We start from the raw sequence: 23,535 nt of genomic DNA, 5'->3' as shown, positions 1-23,535 counted from the left end.
ACAGTGGGCAAACGTACAAAATCAGCAAGGGATCAAATACTTATTTCCTTCACTGTAGATGTGTATATTTATCTATGTGATTACTTTGTATGGCAACTGCATTATATGTTTTTTGGCACCTTATAGATACACCTGGCCAGGTGGTATTTTAATTGTATCCATTTGTGAGGGAATTTGCTGGAGAATGGTTTTTCACCTTATTTTATATCGTTAAATTAATAAATATATATATATATATTTCTTTACTCTGATGAGTGCTGGATATGTCCTAGATATCCCTTTCTTTTTTGTTTTTTTCATAGTCTTATTTCTCTGGGACTGCACCGTGTAGCATTTTCGACTACGTTAGCCAGTGATTCCTATTTGGATATTCTTTTATATATATGTATATATCTTCCTCCAGTAACATCTGCAACGTGCCGCAAATCTCCTCTATAGACTGGATGACCGGAGTTTATATTGGCCTCTTATAATGATTGAATCTGTCTATTGTCCTGCAGGGCTGTTTTCCAGCCATTCTTGAAGAAGTGAAAAGGAACAGCATGACTCTAGGGATCACAGCAGCTGTTGTAACAGGATGGGAGGTGAGGAAATGGATGGAGTTATGGTATACATTACTGATGTGTATGTCGGAGCATTTTATACTGGGATCCGTCTGATAAATTCATGGTTCTAAAGTGTTATCCCGATTTTTACTACGCTTATATGTTGGAGACATTTAGAGGTCTGCCAGGAATTAATAGAGAGGTATTCAGGTAGTAAGATATAAATGCCTAAGGCCTCATGCACACGACCGTAAAAACTCCCGTTATTACGGGTCGTAATCACGACCCGTAATAACGGGCTCATAGACTTCTATTGGCGACGGGTGCCTTCCCGTTTTCTCACGGGAAGGTGCCCGTGCCGTTGAAAAAGATAGAACATGTCCTATTTCAGGCCGTAATAATGGCACGGACAGTCCATAGAAGTCTATGGAGCTCTCGTAATAACGGGTGGCTACATGTGTGCACCCGTCATTACGGCAGCGTTGCTAAGCGACGTCAGTAAATAGTCACTGTCGAGGGAGCTGAAAGAGTTAACTGATCGGCAGTAACTCTTTCAGCACCCTGGACAGTGACTACCGATCAGAATAAACCTGTAAAAAATAAAAGACGTTCATACTTACCGACAACTTCCTGCTTCCTCCAGTCCGGTCTCCCGCCCGTTGCCTTGGTGACGCGTCCCTCTCGACATCCGGCCCGACGTCCTGGATGACGTTTCAGGCCATGTGACCGCTGCAGCCAATCACAGGTCAATCACAGGCTGCAGCGGTCACATGGACTGCCGCGTCATCCAGGGATGTCGGGCTGGATGTGAAGAGAGGGACGCGTCACCAAGACAACGGCCGGTAAGTATGAATTTCTTTAACTTTTATAACAGAAAAGGCTGTCCCTTCTCTCTATCCTGCACTGATAGAGAGAAGGGGCTGCCGATTACTGCAGTGCTATTTTGCCGCCAAAAACGTGCTCGTAAATACGGGTGGAATACGTGTGACACCGGACCCATATTTACGGGCACGGGTTCGTAAATACTGGTGCAAAACGGGTGGAATACGTGTGACCAAGGACCCGTATTTACGCCAGTATTTACGGGTGGGAAAAAATACGGTCGTGTGCATGAGGCCTAAGAACATTTGACTTTAAAATAAATAACCCATAGGTTAAGGTTCCCAGGCGACTTTGGCCACAACACAGATCACACGGACAAAGATCGCACACCGTGGCTTTCCAGGACATGATCATAACTTTTTTAGCGCAGAATAGGAGAAAACTGCAAAAAATGTTCCCATAAAATCTCTCTACAATTTCGTTTATAATGCCCAAGAGGCATGTCTGGGGGGTGAGGAGTCGAGGGAATTCAAAGTGGATATGCATAAACTCTAATACCTCCGACCAAAAGGGCAATATTCTAGGACACGACCACACACAATGAAGAAATGTGCCGGCATCTGCACGACATCTAAAGCAGCTATCTGAGGTAGAAGCTCCCATTCTCTGTAGTCTGACCGGTGTGTAATATATCCGGTGCAAAAAGCATGATTGTATGAGGAAATCTCTAGCACCAATAACCGAGTCAAAAAAAGAGAGCTTCACTTCCCTCCACTCCTCCTCCCCAGATCAGGAATATCTCGTCTCCACCTTGCCCAGGCCCTATCAAAGGGCCTATGACCACAGGACAATAATAGCGCATACGTCTGTGTGAGAACTTTAGGCAGGTCCGGAGCACCGAGAAGGTCTTCCAGTCTGGAAAAACCCCAGCAGAGGTTTCATGGTGCCAAATTGGGCTGCACAAGCATGTCGTAACTGAAGATAATGGAAAAAGGCCTTCTTTGAAATATTAAAATGTTCTTGTAGGTCATCGAAAGACACAAAACCAGTCTGCAGAGTATAATTGACCTAAAAACTTGACCCCCGACCACATCGTCGCACCCGGCAGCGATCCAAGATGGGGCAAGCAGGGATTATTCCATAATGGAATTCTAGGGGAGTGCGAGGTCACCGTAGTGTCTCGTATTTGAACCTGTGCAGCTGTCCAGGCTCTGGCCACTATCTGGAGCGGGAGTGGTGCTTGACGTGGGGATTTAAATCTATAAAGGAGATTCGTGAGACTCTCATATGAAGTAATAAGTGCCAGCGCCGTGACTGCGTTACCTAGGTCTATATCCACCATTGAGCCAGCGCCAATTACGACGACAGGTAATACAAATAAAGGTTTGGTGCCGCCATCCCCCCCCCAGACAGAACCGAGACACACCTCCCTGCCAGAAAAAGGACCGCAAAATACCGTCAAGCTGTTTAAAGAATTGTTTAGATATTATAATTGGGCAGGCTCTGAATAGGTACAAGAACTTGGGCAAATATATCATTTTAAAGAGATTAATTCTACCATATAGCGAAAGAGGAAGGTTATGCCAGGTATTAAGATGAGTTATAGTAGAGGCTACCAGGAGGGACAGATTAAGTTCACGATACTGAAGCAGATTGAGGGCAACCCTAATTCCAAGGTATTTAAATTGGGAGACTATTGGTAGAGGCACGGAGAAGCTCTGTCGGGGGTTATATCCAGAGAAAAGGGGGAACAGAACCGATTTAGACCAGTTCACCGACAAGCCAGAGAAGGCCCCAAATGTGTCAATTAGTTGCAATAGAGAAGCCAAGGAAGGACCATCATCCGCCAAGTACACCAGGGTATTGTCCACATATAATGATATTTTTCAGTTATACATCCTCTAGGAATGCCCTGTATGGAAGTAGATTGGCGGATGGCCATCGCTAGGGGTTCCATAGCCAGGGCAAACAGCAGGGGAGATAGTGGGCAACCCCGACGAGTGCCCCTTTCCAAAGAGAAGGAATCAGAAATATCCAGGTTCGTTCTCACCCAGGCCCTAGGCCATTCGTATAATAGGCGAACAAGAGCTATGAATTTAGGACCGAAATTCAAGCGGGAAAGGAGTATCCATAGATATCTCCACTCTACAGAGTCAAAGGCTTTATATGTGTCCGATGAGAGAACAAAACCTGGGGAGCGATCATGCTGTGCAGCATCAATGTTCAACAACAGCCTATGGAAATGAATATCAGTACCTTTCCCAGGCATGAACCCAGTTTGATCAGGATAAACCAGGGATAGAATAACTTTCTTTAATCTATTGGCTAGGATTTTAGCATCAGAATTAATGAGTGAAATGGGACGATAAGAGTCCGGGAAAGTAGGGTCCTTCTCTGGCTTTAACAACACCACTATTAGGGCCTCACACATGGAAGCCGGCAGGATATCTAGGTCAAGGGCACTGGAGTACATGTCCAGCAGCCGAGGAACCAGGGTTTCACAATTAGGCTGGGTTCACACAACCTATTTTCAGGCGTAAACGAGGTGTATTATGCCTCGTTTTATGCCTGAAAATAGGGCTACAATACGTCGGCAAACATCTGCCCATTCATTTGAATGGGTTTGCCGACGTACTGTGCAGACGACCTGTCATTTACGCGTCGTCGTTTGACAGCTGTCAAACGACGACGCGTAAATTGACTGCCTCGGCAAAGAAGTGCAGGGCACTTCTTTGCAACGTAATTTGAGCCGTTCTTCATTGAAGTCAATGAAGAGCAGCTCAAGATTTACGAGCGTCACAGACGCCTTGCATAATGCGAGGAGGAGCTTTTACGGCTGAAACGAGGCAGCTGTTTTCTCCTGAAAACAGTCTGTCATTTCAGCCGTAAAAGCCTCTCATCGTGTGCACATACCCTTAGCCCTATACCATTCAACCCCCAGGCCATCCAGACCAGTAGTTTTCCCGGGAGGCAACAACTGAATAGCATGTTCAATATCGTCATGTGTAATTGGGCCATCCATTTCTGTCGCCGGTGCATCAGACAAACGCCATATAGGCAGTGTGTCTAGAAATTGTTTTATCTCACCCGGGGAACATCGCATCTAGAGCATTAATATCCTTCGGGGCAGTACATAATACTCCTTCCATAGATTGAACCGATGGGATGGATGCGCAAGGGCGTGCAGATCGTGACAGGTATGCCAAGAGTTTGCCATTCCTGTCTCTGACTTCAAATATGGATGCCTCAGTAGACAACATACGTTTTTATTCTGCTCAGTATGCAAGATGAGTAGTTCCCTCTGAAGCCCTGCTCATCGACTACGGGTACTGGGTTAAGGATTTTCAATATAGTTTCCCTCAGCCCTCTGGACCATACACATCAAGAACACCTCCCTTTCTCTGGATACCTTTCTGTATGTCGCCACCCCTGCTGCAAAAGCACCTCTGACAGTGGCTTTTTATGCATCCCATTTAACCAGGGGATCTGGGTGGGAGGAATTTTTTTCCCAGTAGGTATCATGTGAGGCCAAAACCTCAGAGGCGACCTCAGGATAGGATAACCATGATGTCTCCAAACTTTAGAGTCAGCCGGGGGTCCTGATAGGAAAGACATTAAAATGGCCGAATGGTCTGATATACCCCTAGGAGTCAGAGCAATAGAGGTGACCATGGGCAAAAAAAATCCCCCGACACCATAGCAAGGTCAATCCTAGAGAAGGTTTTATGGGTAGGAGAATAATAGGAGTATACTGTCTCGTTCGGGAACTTCCACCTCCACACATCAGTGAGACAAAGCGCAGATGTCCATGAATTGAGGTAGGCAGTAGCCTGATCTGGGCCACCCGTACGGTCCACCGAGGCACCTGGATTAAAATCCCCCACACACAAAACCGGGCCCACCGTCAAGTCTGACTGGATATGTCATAAATGTCAGAAAGATGCGGGGCCCGCACCTATCTCTAGAACTGGGCCCCTAAACCCTGTTCTACCTCTTTGTGTGTTGGCTGATTTACGACCATGAAGGTGAAAACAGCGTAGCTCGCGGAGCTACGCTGTTTTCGTAAGCCCCATAGAACTGAATGGTAGTTACGGAAACAGCGTAGCTCGTATGCTACGCTGCTTCCGTAACTGCCATTCACTACTATGGGAGTAACGGAAACAGCGCAGCTCAGCGAGCTATGCTGTTTTTATAACTCCTGATCATAGAGTGGGGAAGTGGCCGGGAGTCAGCGATGGTAGACAAAGCTAGAATGGGGTTTAGGGGGCCATGTTATAGAGATAGCTGCGGCTCCCAGAGGTAGGACCCGCATCTATCTGACATTTATGACATGTCCTGTGGATATGTCATAAACGTCCCTCGTGGGAAAACCCCTTTAAGCCCACGGACATTCCAACTTAAAACCTTAATAGAAGCCATAGTGCATCTGGGGTACGTAGGGCAGCCATATCTCGTATGAAACCATATAGCGAGGGGGGGGGGGAGAGAGATAGAAGCACATACACAACCCAAGTAACAGATATTGGAACATTACCTGCTAGTAAAAAACACAATCCCTGTCTGACACCAAACTGTCTAAGTGCAAACCTTTACCCACTAACAGAAACAAAGAACTACAGTGGTCCCTGACTAAACTAACAGCTACTTCTTAACGTAGTCCCGAGACTTGACTCCTTCTGTCCGGAGAAAGTTATATAAACATATCACAGTTTGAAAGGAGGAAAACAATGATAGGATAAATTTAAGGTATTTCTTCCCCTCTAAAGTGAGACAACATCGTATTATCTGAACAGTGGAGTGCCTCGCAGTCAATACAGTAGATTTTCGCCAACAAAACTGCTTAATCTGGCGGGTCAGCGCCTCCAAGGGCACGCGGTTCCACGTTCGCCCATTCCAAGGCCTCAGCAGGGGACAGAAAGAATCTGGAGGTGCAACCATCCACCACTCTCAGTTTGGCAGGGTAAAGCATGGCATATTTATATCCCTTTTCCCGAAGTTTCATTCGGACCTCCATAAATTGGACACGTTGCTTCCTAATATTCACAGAAAAGTCTGGATATATTGAGACCCATTATGCATTGTAGAGAATAAGTCCCTTTCGTCAATCCAAAAAACAGCATCTCTATCTTTGAAGTGCAGCATGCGATCAAGTAAAGGGCATGGAGGTCCCCCAGGTGAGCCCGCTCAATGGTGAAAAATTTAGAAAAATCCTTTGCATCAAGGTTCACCTTCAACCACCTCTCCATGAAGTCCACCGGATCTGAGCCCTTAACTTTTTCTGGCAGTCCGATTATACAATATTATTTAGTCGGAGACGATTCTCCAAGTCATCCACACGCCCGACCGAGGCCGCCACCTACCTCCATAAATCCTCTATTTGAGGTGGTATTGGTCGTAGGGTATCTTCCAAATCCGAGATTCTGCGCTCAGTTTCAGTAGTGCGTTCAAGAATTTTTTGCATATCATGCATCAGTATAATAAAATCTTGGCGGAGGTCATCAACTTTGGTAACGAGCATAGATTGGCATGAATTAATGGCAGTTAGGAGTTCTGCGAATTTGTTGACCATATGTGAGGAGGGGATAGGCAGCTCCTGTGGTGATGACGGACTCAGAGGACTTAAAGAGGCTCTGTCACCACATTATAAGTGACCTATATTGTACATGATGTGATCGGCGCTGTAATGTAGATAACAGTGGTCCTAGTAATAAAGAGGCTCTGTCACCACATTATAAGTGGCCTATCTTGTACATGATGTGATCGGCGCTGTAATGTAGATAACAGTGGTCCTAGTAATAAAGAGTCTCTGTCACCACATTATAAGTGGCCTATCTTGTACATGATGTGATCGGCGCTGTAATGTAGATAACAGTGGTCCTAGTAATAAAGAGGCTCTGTCACCACATTATAAGTGGCCTATCTTGTACATGATGTGATCGGCGCTGTAATGTAGATAACAGTGGTCCTAGTAATAAAGAGTCTCTGTCACCACATTATAAGTGACCTATATTGTACATGATGTGATCGGCGCTGTAATGTAGATAACAGTGGTGATAGTAATAAAGCGGCTCTGTCACCACATTATAAGTGGCCTATATTGTACATGATGTGATCGGCGCTGTAATGTAGATAACAGTGGTGATAGTAATAAAGAGGCTCTGTCACCACATTATAAGTGGCCTATTTTGTACATGAGGTGATCGGCGCTGTAATGTAGATAACAGTGGTCCTAGTAATAAAGAGGCTCTGTCACCACATTATAAGTGGCCTATTTTGTACATGAGGTGATCGGCGCTGTAATGTAGATAACAGCAGTGTTTTTTATTTAGAAAAATGATCATTTTTGATGGAGTTATGACCTATATTAGATTTATGCTAATGACTTTCTTAATGCACAACTGGGCGTGTTTTACTATATGACCAAGTGGGCGTTGTGGAGAGAAGTGTATGGCGCTGACCAATCAGTGACCAATCAGCGTCATACACTTCTCTCCATTCATTTATACAGCACATAGTGTTCTTGCTAGATCATGATGTGCAGCCACATACTCACACATTAACGTTACTGAAGTGTCTTGAGAGTTAATAGACATCACTACCAGCCAGGACGCGATGTCTATTCACAATCCCAGCGCTTCGGTAATGTTTGTGTGGGACTTACAGCACAGCAAGCGTAATCTCGCGAGATCATGCTGTAAATGACAGTTTGAATAGACATCGCGTCCTGGCTGGAGGTGATGTCTATTAACTCTCAAGACACTTCAGTAACGTTAATGTGTGAGTATGTGGCTGCACATCATGATCTAGCAAGAACACTATGTGCTGTATAAATGAATGGAGAGAAGTGTATGACGCTGATTGGTCACTGATTGGTCAGCGTCATACACTTCTCTCCACAACGCCCTCTTGGTCATATAGTAAAACACGCCCAGTTGTGCATTAAGAAACTCATTAGCATAAATCTAATATAGGTCATAACTCCGTAAAAATTGATAGTTTTTCTAAATAAAAAACACTGCTGTTATCTACATTACAGCGCCGATCACATCATGTACAATATAGGCCACTTATAATGTGGTGACAGAGACTCTTTAATGGTCCCGAAATACACCTGAAAACACTACGTGCGCACATACCCTCATACAGGATGTAACACAGGATCCGTAAAAGGTAAATAATGTATTTACAACAATACAGCGTGTATAAGATAGGTTCCTGTAGGTGAATTTAGAGTGACTTTGCACACCGCATTTATTATGATGTGTAATATTGACTACATATTACATACTACGTGTGATCAGCCAGTATCTTGTCTATATTTGCAGCTGTCATCTATCATTGTAGCGTTGGTGTTATTCGTCAAGCTGGGATAAGGCCTGGTGCCCGCTGGGAGACATGACCTATTCACGCTGCAGACAGTGTCCCAGTGAGTAGTCGACTATACTGACATACGTTCTCATCCGCAGGATCCTTTCTTATAATGGTTCATCTGTTCACTTTGTTATGTTTTATTATTATTATTACCTTTTACCAAATATTGTATTCGCATTGTTAGGATGGTAAATAGTTCTTGTATTGTGTCTCTGGAGGATGCTGGTTTATTCTGCATCCACATTCAGGAGAAAGACAATTAAATGCTATGGAAAATCCTTAGTACTCAGAACTTTGATTTCCAATTCTTCTCTTCTCAGAGTCTGAACTATAGAATATCATTTAGCATTGAATGTATTATTTCCTCCCACTGAGCTGTTCTTCCCTGTTCGTTTCTCTTAATAAATCTCTCTCCAATCTCGTCTTACATTGTACAGAGCACAATAGCCGGCTGTGGTGACTATGAAATGAACATCGGCAGCAATGGACATCTGATTGCTGATAGAGGCAATTTGGGACATTTTTTCAAAATTGATGCCAAAGGAAAATTGGAACAACCAATCAGGTTTTACGTATAGTGCAGCCTAGATAATGATTGGTTGCTATAGGCATCACCACTCCTTTTTTTTTTTTCTAACAAATATCCCCCCCATGTATCTTTACAAAACTGCACACTACACAGCTGCTTGTAGTTCCAGTATTTGAACACTAGAGGGTACTAATAGTCTTGAAAATAAACAAAATAGGGTCCTCAGTACTAATCACCTACATTACATATGAAAATTAAAGATATAGGCCTTTGGATTGAGTGTACGAATCAGGTAAAATTACGTCATAAAGTGCTCAAATATAGCACAGAATTCCTCATACCCACTTCAGGGTTTTTTGTCAGGGTGCTATCCGTTGTTTTAACTGATAGCACCCTGACACATTTATTTCAATGAGGCCATGCACACTTCCGTTGTTTTAACGGAACCGTGCGGCCGTTCCGTCAAAACTAGAACAGGTCCTAATCCTGACAGTTTTTGAAGAAACAGTCATTTGTTTGATTGATCAATTTTCCCCCGTGCCGAGTATCCCAGAGGCAGCACCACTCATTAGAGGAAAGACGTTGACTAAGAGGGCTCTCATCCGCAAGCAACTCCCAATTGTCTTTTTTTTTTTTAAAGGGACTGTAAAAGCAGCAAAAAGCACCCCCCAACTCCGCTATCCTAACTGCGAAAAGTAAACCCTCTAGATGTCTATACTTAAAGCACCTCTGCCTCATGAGTGGCCCTCTAAGGGCTCATGCACATGGCTGTATTATGGTTCCGTACAAGCACCAAGATGTACAGAGCTGTAATACGGCATCCAAAGCAGCTTATGGGGGTCATACTGCACCTCTATATTTATTATATTTCATACAGACACATACTGAGTTTTTTCTGTCAGACTCAAAATCCGACAGTAAAAAAAATGGTGTCATGATCCATCATGTGATGTATTAAAGAGGTACCGCAATACCACAATATACATTGCAGTGTGATGTGCAGCTACAACATTGTAGATAATGAGTTCTCAAGTCATGATTATAGCAACACAATGCCAAGCAGACCTGTCGCTCAGTATTAACCCTCTTAGTACTGCAGGCACCATGTCTTCGTCAGTAGGACCATATTTTCTTTCCCTGGATAAAATTGACAGAGAACTTCCAATGCAAAAAATAAAACAGACATTTCCATATGTGGTTATCTAGAAACAGCAAGAGAACTATGGAGATTTTCGGGGAGCAAAAGGAGGCAGCAGGTGCTCTAATGATCATAAAATAAAAATACACTTCGTTAAAAGGGTTTGTGCTTTGTAAGGGTATGTGCACACAACAACGGCAAATACGTCTGAAATGACGGAGCTGTTTTCAGGAGAAAACAGCTCCTGAATTTCAGACGTAATTGCTCGTACTCGCATTTTTCGCGTCGTCTTTTACGGACGTAATTTGGAGCTGCTCTTCATTGGAGTCAATGAAAAGAACGGCTCCAATTACGTCCCAAGAAGTGTCCTGCACTTCTTTGACAGCGACGCGTAAAATGACAGATCGTCTGCACAGAACATCGTAAGACCCATTGCAAGCAATGGGCAGATGTTTGCCGACGTATTGGAGCGTCTTTTCAGGCGTAATTCGAGGTGTAGAACGCCTCCATTACGCCTGAAAAATGGTCTTGTGCACATACCCTTAAGAGGGTCCTTTGACGCTAAGATGACTACAGAGTGTCCCACTCTTGGGACCTCTAGTAACCAGCTGTGATCTGTGAAGAACCCTGTTCAGTGCCACCACAGGTGAAATGAAGCATTACATGGTCAATGGGCCGTCCATATAATGCATGGACATGCCGGGTCATCCAGAGGGAGAGACTCTCTTTGTAGTTGCTCTCCGCTCTGGCTCATTGAAGAAGGTCCTTAAAGGAAAGGTGTCATGATTTGTTTTTTATTAATTTATGTGTTTTTATTTAACAAAATGTTATATTGACTTTACTTATTTTTTCACACACAATGTTTTTTTTTATTCACACTTTCTTACTTTACTGGGGGCTGCCATGTTTTCTTTCATCTGTGTATGCGTCAATTCACAACACATACACAGATGGAATATTGCAGCTACAGTGCATAGGTCACAACGAACGGGACCCGTTCCTTATATCCTGTGCTTCTGCCGTCTCGCTCTGTACTGCGCATGCGCAGTTCAGAGCAACCCAGCATAGAATCTGGTTGTAGGGGAAAAGCCGGCGCCATTTTGAAGACCGGCCGCACTGCAGGTAAGGTGTGTGTCTATGTCTGTCTCTCTCGCTGCCCCCCCTCTCGCGAGCTCTGTGTGTGTGTGTGTGTGTGTGTGTGTGTGTGTGTGTGCAGCAGGCCTGTGTCTGTGTAGTGTGCAGCGGAGTATACACGGGCGCCGCTGATCCTTCATAGCTGCTTATCAGCTGTTTTGAAGAATCAGCAGCGAGCACCCCCCCACACACACACACAAAAATCTCCCCCAAACATGCAACTGCGCCACACACAAACCCCCCCCCCCCCCCCCCACAGTGGTTGTGGTTGGGTTGTGTGATGGTTTGCGTGGGTGGGTGTGTGTGTGTGTGTGGGGGGGGGGGTGCGTGCAGGGTGCTTGTGGGGACCTCTAGTATTTATTGTGGCGTGGGGAAGAAGACAGAAGTCGCTGTAGGTGAGTATAAGTATTTATATTTGTCATATTAGTAACCTAATTTTTTTGTTTTGCAGGTTCCACTGAACCTATTGGACTACGTCGTAAATTCGGTGGATTACTGCGAAGATCTACGTTTTTCTGTTTCGTTTTTAATAAAATGGTTAGCGAGGATTGTGTGGGGGAGTTTTTATTTCAATAAAAATATTTTCTTATATCTGTTTTTTTTAATACTTTATTAGCGTTTGGATAATGGCAGTTGTCTGTTTGACGACGTCCATTACTAAGGCGGGGCTTAGTGTTAGCCAGTAAAAAGGCTGCAACTAACCCCCATTATTACCCCGGTACCCACCGTCACCAGGGGTGCCGGGATGAGCCGGGTACGATCTAGTGCCCGACCATCTGTAGTGATGGTCGGGCACTGGGGCGGCCGCAGGCTGGTATCATGAGGCTAGGAAGAGCCAAAAACCGTGACCCTTCCCGCCCTGGTGATGCTAAGCTGCTGCTGCTGTGTTGTATCTGGCCGGTTATGAAAATGGGGGGACCCCACGTTGTTTTTTTTTTTAAATATTAAAAAATAACATGGGGTCCCCCCCATTTTCATAACCAGCCAGATACAACACAGCAGCAGCAGCCTAACATTACCAGGGTGGGAAGGGTCACGGTTTTTGGCTCTTCCTGGCCTCATAATACCAGCCTGCGGCTGCCCCAGTGCCCAACCATCACTACAGATGGTCGGTTACTGGATCATACCCGCGTCTTCCCGATTCCCCTGGTGGCGGTGGGTTCCCGGGGTAATAATGGGGGTTAGTTGCAGCCTTTTTACTGGCTAACATTAAGCCGCTCCTTAGTAATGGATGTGGTAATACAGACAACTGCCATTATCCAGGCGCTGATAAAATATTAAAAAAACACACACATAAGAAAATATTTTTATTGAAATAAAAACTCCCCCACACAATCCTCGCTAACCATTTTATTAAAAAAACGTAGATCATTTTCAGTAGTCCACCGAATCTACCTGCAAAAAAAATAAAGTTAGGCCTCCAGCACACTTCAGTGAAACGCTTCAGTGTGCTGTCAGTTTTTTTTAACAAATAGCACACTGACCCATTCATTTCTATGGGGCCATGCACAATTGCTTTTTATTTGCAGGGTTTTTGTAATGTCGGGGTAGGGAGACAGACAGGTGAGCCCTAATCTACCCGCCACTCAGTCCCTGCCTACTTGCAACGACCCGTCCTAGGCGAAGGGGTACAACTGGGCGACGGTCCCTACGCTCAGTAAGTGCACGACAGACAAACAGACAAGGGTACACAGAAGCTAGGGAAACGGGGCAGCTGCCCACGGAGACACCGTGAGCAACGAGAGTAGTGAACGAGCCGAGTCAAACCAGGAGTGCACGAGGTACAAAACGCTGAGCGGGAGAGTGGTCAGTAAGCCAAGGTCAATAACAAGCAGAGGATCAGTAGTTCAAGCAGCTGCAGCAGAGCCAGGAAACAAGCAGAGAAGAATCACAGGCAAAGGAGGAACAGGAAAGGCAGGTATAAATAGACAGTGGGCGGGAGCTAGCTCCATCTGGCCAGGCTGTGATAGGCTCTTCCACTCCTAAGCCTGCCATCCTGAGTGGTAGAAGAAGGAGTCACTCCATCAGACCTAGGCACAGATGCAGACTGATTACCCACGGGCGTCGACACAGAAGCTGTGTCTGGCAGATCCTTTACAGGTTTTTTTTGAAGTTTTTGTGTGCGCTTCTTGCAAGTTTTTCGGAGTGTAGTTTGGACTCCCACTGACTCTGGGAACATTTGGCACAGTTTATGCACCAAAGAATTGATCCAACGCTTCTTTTTTACGCAACACGTTTTTAAAAATGCTTGCGTAAAAAAGACTAACGGCTCGCTTTCCCATTGATGTAAATGGAAAGCTTAATCAAGCGTTTGACGCTTTTTTCGCGTGTTTTTTATGCATTTTGTGTGCGCTTTTTGCACGTTTTTTGGCGCATAATTAGGACTCCCATTGACTATGGGAACATTTGGCGTGTTTTGACACTTTTGACTCAACACTTCTTTAATTACACTACGCTTTTTTAAAAACGCATGTGTAAAATAGCGTGTTGTATGTACTAACAGCGCGCTTTACCAATTATGTAAATGAAAAGCGTAATCAAGCGGTTTTTGGCACGTAAAATGCACCAAAAAACCATGTCAAATACACGCCGTGTGAACCGGTCAACTGAAAAGTCATTCACCACAGGGGCTTCCCTCTTGACTGTCATCATCCTTTGGAGCCCCACACACGAGGGTGTTTGGTCTCTGATATACGGTCCGTATGTCGGCCGCATTTCCCGGACCGAACACACTGCAGGGAACCGGGCTCCTAGCATCACAGTTATCTATGACGCCAGGTGTCACTGCCTCACTGCGGGACAACTGTCCTGTACTGAAAACATGATTACAGTACGGGACAGTGGTTCCGCAGCGAGGCAGTGACACCTGGCGTCATAGATAACTATGATGCTAGGAGCCCGGCTCCCTGCAGTGTGTTCGGTCCGGGAAATGCAGCCGACATATGGACCGTATATCACGGACTGAACACGCTCGTGTGAATCCGGCCTTTTGGTGTGTTCTAGAGCTTCTACCAGCTGCATTGTAAAAGCACTCCCAAAATGAGAGCTGGACACTGCTTAGCAATTTGAAGACACCTTTTCTTGGCTTGTAGCCAAAAATAGGGAGGGGGGTCAGTCTCCCTCCCACATTTACAGCAGCTGTGAGTCAGGGTGCTTTCCCTTATTCACCTTGCTGTAATTCTGGGAAGTGCTTCCTCCGGTGGCCAACAAAGGAAAACATGTCAAATTATTATTTAATTTTTAATACTTCCCACCTTGTTGAAGAAAAAAAACAAATACAGCAAAAAACGTTAAAAATATGATAAAAAGAAGTAACTTAAATTTTTTTTTTAATGCGCGACACATTCCCTTTAAAGGGAGAACCCCCCCATTAACTATTTAAAATGGGTTCAACCAGACGAACCTTTTCCAATTTTGCCCAGTTGCCACATTCTCAAGTGGTAGCGCTGCAAGTAAATGATAAGCACTACCCACAAATTCCAAGGTGTTGTCCATACCGCGCCACTACAGTCACATGAAAGAATATATTTCCATAGCGCTATGTGTTGTCACAAAAGTAGCTGGAGAAGGTGCTAAGAGTTCATCAGCTACTCTTATGTGAGTCCATAGCGCTTCGGACCAAGCGATCACGTGACTACGAAAAACCTTGGAAATTGCAGAAAATTTTAATACAGTGAAATTTTCCCTAGAACTGATAACTGCAACCCTATGGATCCACCAGGTGTCATACATGAAAGTTATCATACAGGGGACTAGGCAGGAACCTCATAGTCTGATGGTGCAGCACATTTTTCCACATTTACGGTGTTAATCAGAACTGGCAGTGAATGTGTTCACTTTGTGTTAGTTAAGTGGGTTTATATTCTCCCCTGTACAAGAACACACAGTAATATATCTGCAGCCTATTTACCTTCCTGCGCCTCACAGAAGCTGAACAAAAGGGATCCTCAGACTTCCTGGAACAGTCACAGGAAAGCTATGTCATGTACAATGGGCGTGAGACTGCCTCCTGCTCTCACTTACTCAACACTTTACCCTCCGTCTACACCAGGATCACTCACCGCAGAATCAGGGAATGCACCAATCACTTAAAAAAATGAAATGTCTAACGTACAAGGGTAATAAACAGGAAGACAGCGAGCTTCAGGGTGCACATGTTCTTATTGCACTTTGGAGATGACTATAGATGTCTATAGCTATAGGGGATGCAGGGATAGCACACAGGCAATTCCAGTTTTTCTGTAAAATGGCATCTAGGTCCCAAAATACCATGTTCCTCTATTACCAGAGAGGGAGAAGGATGTCTGGAGAGCTCTGTTTCTGATTGATACTAGTGAGAAGGCTCTTAGAAAGCCTTAGTATAGGGATGTGTGGCACATCTGCCAAAATGTTGACCCCCCCCCCCCCCACACTTGGGTTAATGAGCCAGGCTGCAGAGGATACGTTCAATCCTACCAACAGCCCGTCCACAACAGGGCGGCTATGTACAATAGAGACATAATAAGAATAAGGTGGCGTTCACGTCACAGTCCTGTGTTTGCCCTATGCTACAGGAAAGTGTGAACGCCGAATGTATTCTTAGGCCCCCAGTCAACCAGCGAATGCCAAAAGAGTGTCCTTTTGGCATACATCGGCATTACTTTTTTTTTTTTTGCTGTATAGAGTAGCGTAGTAGACTATGCTGTTCTATACAAAGGGATACAGTAAAGAAATGTATGCTGCTCATTTCTTTTTTCTACTATGGAAGCCTTTTAGCGATATATGCCACGGTATACATCAGGAGAACCTCCCAATGTCATATACCTCCGACATAGGGATGTAATGTGCTGTGAACACAGCTTAACAGATCAGTCAACAGCAGCTTGTTGACTGTTTAGGGTATGTGCACACGATGAGAGGCTTTTACGTCTGAAAAGACAGACTTTTTCAGGAGAAAACAGCTGCCTCGTTTCAGCCGTAAAAGCTCCTCCTCGTATTATGCGAGGCGTCTGTGACGCTCGTAAATCTTGAGCTGCTCTTCATTGACTTCAATGAAGAACGGCTCAAATTACATTGCAAAGAAGTACCCTGCACTTCTTTGCCGAGGCAGTAAATTTACGCGTCGTCGTTTGACAGCTGTCAAACGACGACGCGTAAATGACAGGTCGTCTGCACAGTACGTCGGCAAACCCATTCAAATGAATGGGCAGATGTTTGCCGACATATTGTAGCCCTATTTTCAGGCGTAAATCGGGGCATATTACGCCTCGTTTACGCCTGAAAATAGGTCGTGTGAACCCAGCCTGACATTTAGTAATATGAGATTTTTACTACAGTAATACATAAAAATTTTAAAACAGAAAAAATGATAGTAAAGCTATAGGGGAGAATACCTCCATAATACGGCATCTGATGGAACATGCCATCATTTTTTTTTTTAATCGGAGGCATATAGAGGTACAATAGGGCACATAGACTTCTATCGATGCCGTATCACAAGTCCATACAATTTGGAGATTTTACTGAGCCTTAATACGGCTATGTGCATGAGTCCTTATAATACTGTATTTATTTGGGGATTTTGGATTTCAAAGTGATTGATAATCCAGGTGAAAGGATCTCCTTCATCTCTGGTTCCGGCTACTGCACTTTAGATTTTTAGTTAGTTAGTTGGATGTACAATTAGCTCTACAATGAAGTGTGTCTGAGATGACCTCACCCTGGCCTGGGCATAACCAAGTGCATCTCCCACACCCGCAAGAGTAGAATTATAAATACTGCTCCTGTCTCACCGGCTGGGGCTGAACATAGAGATGAGAGTTGGCTACACCACAGAACAAATCCAATAGTTTCTATATTAGCCATAATGATTTATGGGGTCATGAATAATTATGTAGTCACCTCTGAAAACTCGTGGAAGAAAAATGAAGGCTCATGCACAATGCTGTACTCACAGACCCTATATAGCAGCACACATCCGTATTACAGACCCATAGACACTCTGCGTGCCGCTAGATGGTGTCTCAGAGGCATCGTAATATCCTCTTGAAACTACGTATCTTGGGGAAAATACCTCTATGATACATCTAACATGCGATGCAACCTACCACATTTTTTTTAGACAGATTTGCATAGAGGAACACATAAGTACAGTATGGGCACATAGAATATGTAATATGGATCCCAAGTGTACGGATTCATAATAGAGACATGTGCAAGAGGCCTTAAAGCGATACTATTGTTTTCTTTTTACACATATAGATGATAAATTATAAGGTTGTGGACTACACAGGCCGGCTAAAGGTGCACAGTCTCAGGGACAATGATTCTATCTAACATAGTGTCATAGTCCTATGAATTTGCATGGACTGACCAACAACAATAGGACATGGGCATAACTATAGCCCTAGCAGCAAAAGCAGCTGCTACGGGGCCCAGAGGCTGAGGGGGTCTTCAGGTGCAGGAATGTAGTTCCTTTCTGTGGGGAAAAAACATTGGCGGCTTTATTCTAGCTCTACTAGGAGGGTTCTCCTTTATTCAGAAGATCTGATATATATGTTACTACTATTCATCCCGATTCAGCTTACTGTCAATAGGTTGGGGGCAATTCCTGAATTTGAGGGGCAATGAATTCTAATTATTTCCCTGGTACATGAGAAGTGCAGGTAAGTGTCAACAAGCTTACTATATGCCTTAATGTATGGCCTACTGAAAAACTATTATGTGCAGAAATGTAATAAATATGCAGTTTCATTAGGGCTATAATGTATGAGATACTGTTGTTTATTATCCAAACTCACCCCCCCCCCCCTTTCATTACATAAAGATGACATCATCTATAAACATTTCCAAGAGCAGTAAGTTCTATGTCAGATTTCTATTCCTATATGTATGGACAGGTCCCACTTTCTAATCTATCAATCACTGTAACTCGGCGTGCTTGTGGTACCCATTGCAGTCCCCCATTGATGCAGATGGTTCAAGTATAAATTCAAGCTGCAGTTCAGATAAATAACAGTTTGTTTATCCTGGAACATGCCTGATATCCTAATAGATAAGAAAGCATAGATGACTGAAATGCATGGACCTGCTGGGTCCTCCAGAGGGAGAGACATTGTTGGAAGCTGCTCTTTCCCCTTGCTAAAAGAGGGGATCCCAAGTGGGAGATCCCCCTCTGTTACATTTTAATTTCTTTTAAATTTCTTAACACCTATATATTCTTCAGATATAGCAGTCGTTATGGGAAATTTAAAGGGGAAATCCACCCCAAATGTTTGTACATACCATAGAGACGTGGCAGTAGATCACATGACAGAGTCTACGGATTTCCAAAACTATTGTCTTCTTGCAGCTCATCTCCACTCTGGCTAATAGATGAGGGTCCTAAATAAGGAACCCCCCCCCCCCCTTCCCCACTATCAACTCATAATTTTATAACAGGATATTTAAAAATAGATTTTTTTCAACCAGACAACCTCTTTAAGCAAAAAGTGTCATTGGCATTGGGCAGTACCTTAATAGGAGGTTATAAAATCTGGGGTGAAGGTAAAACACAAATTGATGCAGCGTGAGGCCTCACCAGCCAGAAAATTAAGATGCCTGGGTCTCACTATTGATCATAGTCCATGCCAACATTTTTAGAAATTACCTCAATTTCTCATAAAATGTGTCTCCTCAACCCAGTAAAATAAGCACAAAATTAGTCCTAGGGTTATACTCCTAAATTAGAGATCACTGCAACCATAGAAAAGCCTGTGCAGAATATGATGCTTTCTGTCAGACCTGTCTCTCCAACTGCACCCCACCAACAACTAGGGGACGCACCACTAGTATGGCCCACCTCACAGTTTGAGCAGCTCTGCCTACTCTCTGGAAATACTGTGATCAGTATCCTCTGCAGGTCAGCAGGCATGTTATTTTCTTTCTTCTGAAATTATCTCACCGGGAGCTTCGTGGAATGGAGGCCGAGCAGCTGCATGCCAGCCTTACATCAAAAAGCACAATGCCAAGCGTCGGATGGAGTGGTGTAAAGCCGCCGCCACTGGACTCTAGAGCAGTGGAAACGTGTTCTGTGGAGTGATGAATCACGCTTCTCTATCTGGCAGTGTGATGGATGAGTCTGGGTTTGGTTAATGCCAGAAGCACGTTACCTGCCTGACTGCATTGTGCCAACTATAAAGTTTGGTGGAGAAGGGATAATGCTATGGGGATGTCTTTCAGGGGTCGGCCTAGGCCCCTTAGTTCCAGTGAAGGGAAATCTTATTTCTTCTGCATAACAAGATATTGTGGACAATTGTAGCTTCCAACTTTGTGGGAACAGTTTGGGGTTCGGCCCTTTTCTGTTCCAGCATGACTGTACCCCAGTGCACACGGGCCATAAAGACATGGTTGGTTGGGGGAGTTTGGTGTGGAAGAACTTGACTGGCCGCACAGAGTCCTGACCAGGGCCGGCGTCAGCACCGGGCGAACCCGGGCAAGTGCCGGGGCCCCTTACCCTTGGGGGGGGCCCACTCGGCCGCCGGGTGCTGGCTCTGCCGTCGTCACTGCAACACTGTCCATATATGGACAGTGATGTCAGGAGGAGAGGAGTCCTAGGCAGAGTGCTAGCGGCTCTGCTCCGGGACTTCGTCTCTGGGGAAGCCCCTGACTGTCAAGGGCTTCCCCAGAGACTGTGTCCCGAAGAAGAGCTACTTCTAACGATCTGCCTGGAACTCCTCTCCTCCTGACATCACTGTCCAGTGATGTCAGGAGAGAAGACATCCCAGGCAGAGCGCTAGAAGCGGATCTGCTCGGGGACTCTGTCTCTGGTGAAGCCCCTGACATCACTGTCCATATATGGACCGTGTTGTCAGGAGCAGAGCAGTGTTCCAGGTATAGTGCTAGTAGCGCTCTTCCTGGGACTTTGGCTCTGGGGTTGCCCCTAACATCACTAGCCGTATATGGACAGTAATGTCAGGGGCTTCCCCAGAGCCGGAGTACCGGAGCAGAGCCTTTACTAGCGCTCTGACCGGGACTTCAGCTCTGCTAGTAGTGCTCTGCCAGGGACTATGGCTCTGGGGTTGCCTCTGACAGCACTGTCCAGCACTATCTACAGAGGGCACTAAATTTATGGGGGTACAAACTGGGGGCCTAACTTCTATATGGGGGCATAAACATGGCCTAACGTCTATATGGGGGCACAAAGTGATGTTTTCTGCCATTTTACTGCCAATACTTTTCTACATATAATGTATCACGCTGCTGCAAGTTATCAAGTGAAACTTTGCTACATCTATGTTAACTTCCTTTAAACTGGCATCCGATAATCCAGACATTCTGATAGATGTTTCCAACACAGAATTAAGACAATCTTGAATTATACAGGACCAGAATCAATAAGGAGACTACTCGATTAAAGAGGGGCCTCTACCCTTACAAGTAAATCCGACTGCTTTTTCTTTAACAGTCCAATAATTTAGAATATTTGATACTCCGGCACCAATCAGGTCTTGCTGCACCCATGGATTTTGGATGTTTAGATGGCTGCTTTTTTGTGATTCCTGACACAGAACGTGGTCGGTTGTTGCGCCCCATGTATTGGTGGAGGTCTTTGCAGTTGGATCCGACATTTAGGCTCAATGCACACGATGCGTATTATGTGCAGTTTTGTCTTGCGGATTCGTGTGCGGCAAATCCACAGCGTAATACAGTACCATCATAGTCAATGAGATTCCAGGAATTCTCATGTACACTCTGTGGTATTTTTCCGCACGTAAATCGACGTATTTTATAACCCGAAGCGTGTCAATTTATCTTGCGTTTCCGCTTGCAAATTGTATCTGCCTAGTGCTATGGAAAATCCTGCCAAAACCCGCAGCATGAAAACGCGCCGAAAAACGCATCAAAACGTAAAAGCCGCGCAGAAAAACTCACGATTAGGTGCAGTTTTTACCTGCGAATTTCCTGCGTATTGCGTTTTTGGTGCGTATTTTCTGCAGCAAAATACACAATGTGCGCAGGTGGTTTACAGGGGTTTTCCAGCGAGAACTGATTGATGGCCTATCCTCAAGATAGGCCATCAATATCTGATTGGTGGGGGTCCGACTCTCAGCACCCCCGCCGATCATCTGTTTAGAAGGGGACGGGTCTCTCATGGCCGCGCTGCTTCGTACTGTGAATCGCCGACAGACATGTAGCGGCAGCTCACAGTATTACAGCCTTCTCCCCTTCACTTGAACAGATGATCGGCGGGGTTGCTAAGAGTCGGACCCCCACCGATCAGATATTGATGGCCTATCCTGAGGATAGGTCATCAATCTTTCTCAATGGAAAACCCCTTTATTGGCATATCTGATCAATAAGATATGTGCTATGATACGGCCTTTAGTACTCGATTGTATTATTGTACGTTGCCTTCTCTATAGACATTCATCCCAAACACAGTCCAGGCAAAGAAAATAGTATATACCTGGCTGATGATATATACTTCTCCGATAACATTTCGCTCTTTCCTTTATAGTCTTAGCACAACACGGATTTCTGGTCCAGCCACATACTTGACTGCAGATAAGTATAGAATTATTTGGATCTCTCTCTATCTGGTATACCGCTTTAAATACCTGAATGACTGGCATAAATCCACATATACGCTTACACCGGGTACACCATTCCCAGGCGTGCTCCACCCTGACTCGCTACTCTTGAAAAACCTGTAGCCGAGAGCCAGCTGTCACCTTTCACCTTCTAAAAGGGACGTGGCAAGAAAGCAATGTCACCATTTACAGGATACAAGATCTGCAGCTATTTCCCCCAGAGCAGTAGATCCCCGGAACTATTCCTACTATGTAAATCTTTCTAGGAATTCTTACAAAGGGGTCGAAAGAGAAATGATGTCTCGTAGTGGTCACTTACATCCTATATGTCCTTTTCGCTGCTTCAAGAGGTTGTTTAGTCTTATACATAGACCAAGTGCTGCTCACAGTTTAGGGTTTGTTACAATGTATCGGTACAGGTGTAGCAAATACAGCAGCGGTACAAATCTCTCCTACGCTCCTGGACTGCTGGCTGAAACATTGTAATAAACTGTGGCTGTTTGGGTAGGGTGGTTTCTAAGCCTCTGGATGTAAACAAGAATTTTCCCTTTCACTGTGAGCAAGCAGAGGTATTAAAAAGTTTCAGAACTTTTTATTAGGTGTTATTTAAATGAGACTACCAAATGCAAGTAGCATCTATGTACAAATGCAATATTAGTGCCAATCACAAACAGATGACTCCAATGTGGGGGAAGTGGGGTGGTGACACTAGTCACAAGCAAAGCTGATTTTGGTCGTCCACGTTCAGCAAATTAATTTAATTTTACGTATAATTAAAAGTTATACAATTTTCCCAATGTACTTTCTGTATTAATTTCTCACGGTTTTCAAGATCTCTGCTTGCTGTTATTCAGTTAGTACTTTCATTGTTACTTCCAGTGGATACATTCCTGTCCATGGTCATGTGATGGACAAATAGGTGCACAGCTCGTAACATGGTCATGTGATGAACATAAAGGTGATGGGATCGTTACATAGTCATGTGATGGACACACAGGTGATGGGATCGTTATATGGTCATGTGATGGACACACAGGTGCTGGGATTGTTACATGGTCATGTGATGGACACAGGTGCTGGGATCGTTACATGGTCATGTGATGGACACACAGGTGCTGGGATCGTTATATGGTCATGTGATGGACACACAGGTGCTGGGATTGTTACATGGTCATGTGATGGACACAGGTGCTGGGATCGTTACATGGTCATGTGATGGACACACAGGTGCTGGGATCGTTATATGGTCATGTGATGGACACACAGGTGCTGGGATTGTTACATGGTCATGTGATGGACACAGGTGCTGGGATCGTTACATGGTCATGTGATGGACACACAGGTGCTGGGATCGTTATAAGACAGCTCTGATTCACAGGTTGCACAGCTGATTCACATCACAGCTCTGATTCACTGTAACGAGCCGTGCACCTGTGTGTCCGTGGA

At 44.7% G+C, this 23,535-nt stretch overlaps 2 protein-coding genes across 6 annotated transcripts in view; one reads left to right on the top strand and one right to left on the bottom strand.

Annotated features, from left to right (window-relative positions):
• The window catches only part of TSPAN16 (tetraspanin 16), a 42,300-nt gene extending 33,284 nt beyond the window's left edge, over positions 1 to 9,016 (top strand). For all 4 annotated transcript variants that reach the window (XM_075859095.1, XM_075859092.1, XM_075859093.1 and 1 more), the window contains 2 exons: positions 501 to 584; positions 8,693 to 9,016. In XM_075859095.1, the coding sequence (XP_075715210.1) occupies positions 501 to 584; positions 8,693 to 8,740 (132 nt within the window). In that variant the 3' untranslated portion in view covers positions 8,741 to 9,016. The remainder of the gene's footprint in view (positions 1 to 500; positions 585 to 8,692) is intronic.
• Positions 1 to 15,526, bottom strand: part of DNASE2 (deoxyribonuclease 2, lysosomal) — a 69,147-nt gene extending 53,621 nt beyond the window's left edge. Inside the window, exon 1 of one of the 2 annotated variants that reach the window (XM_075859087.1) lies at positions 15,450 to 15,526. The gene's annotated coding sequence lies outside the window, so the exon portion shown is untranslated. The remainder of the gene's footprint in view (positions 1 to 15,449) is intronic. The other variant, XM_075859085.1, reaches the window with a different exon arrangement.
• Between the last annotated feature and the right edge of the window lie 8,009 nt (positions 15,527 to 23,535).

Source organism: Rhinoderma darwinii, chromosome 3, assembly GCF_050947455.1.
Source record: "Rhinoderma darwinii isolate aRhiDar2 chromosome 3, aRhiDar2.hap1, whole genome shotgun sequence".
Lineage (NCBI taxonomy): Eukaryota > Metazoa > Chordata > Amphibia > Anura > Rhinodermatidae > Rhinoderma > Rhinoderma darwinii.
This window is presented reverse-complemented; position numbering and strand designations above follow the sequence as displayed.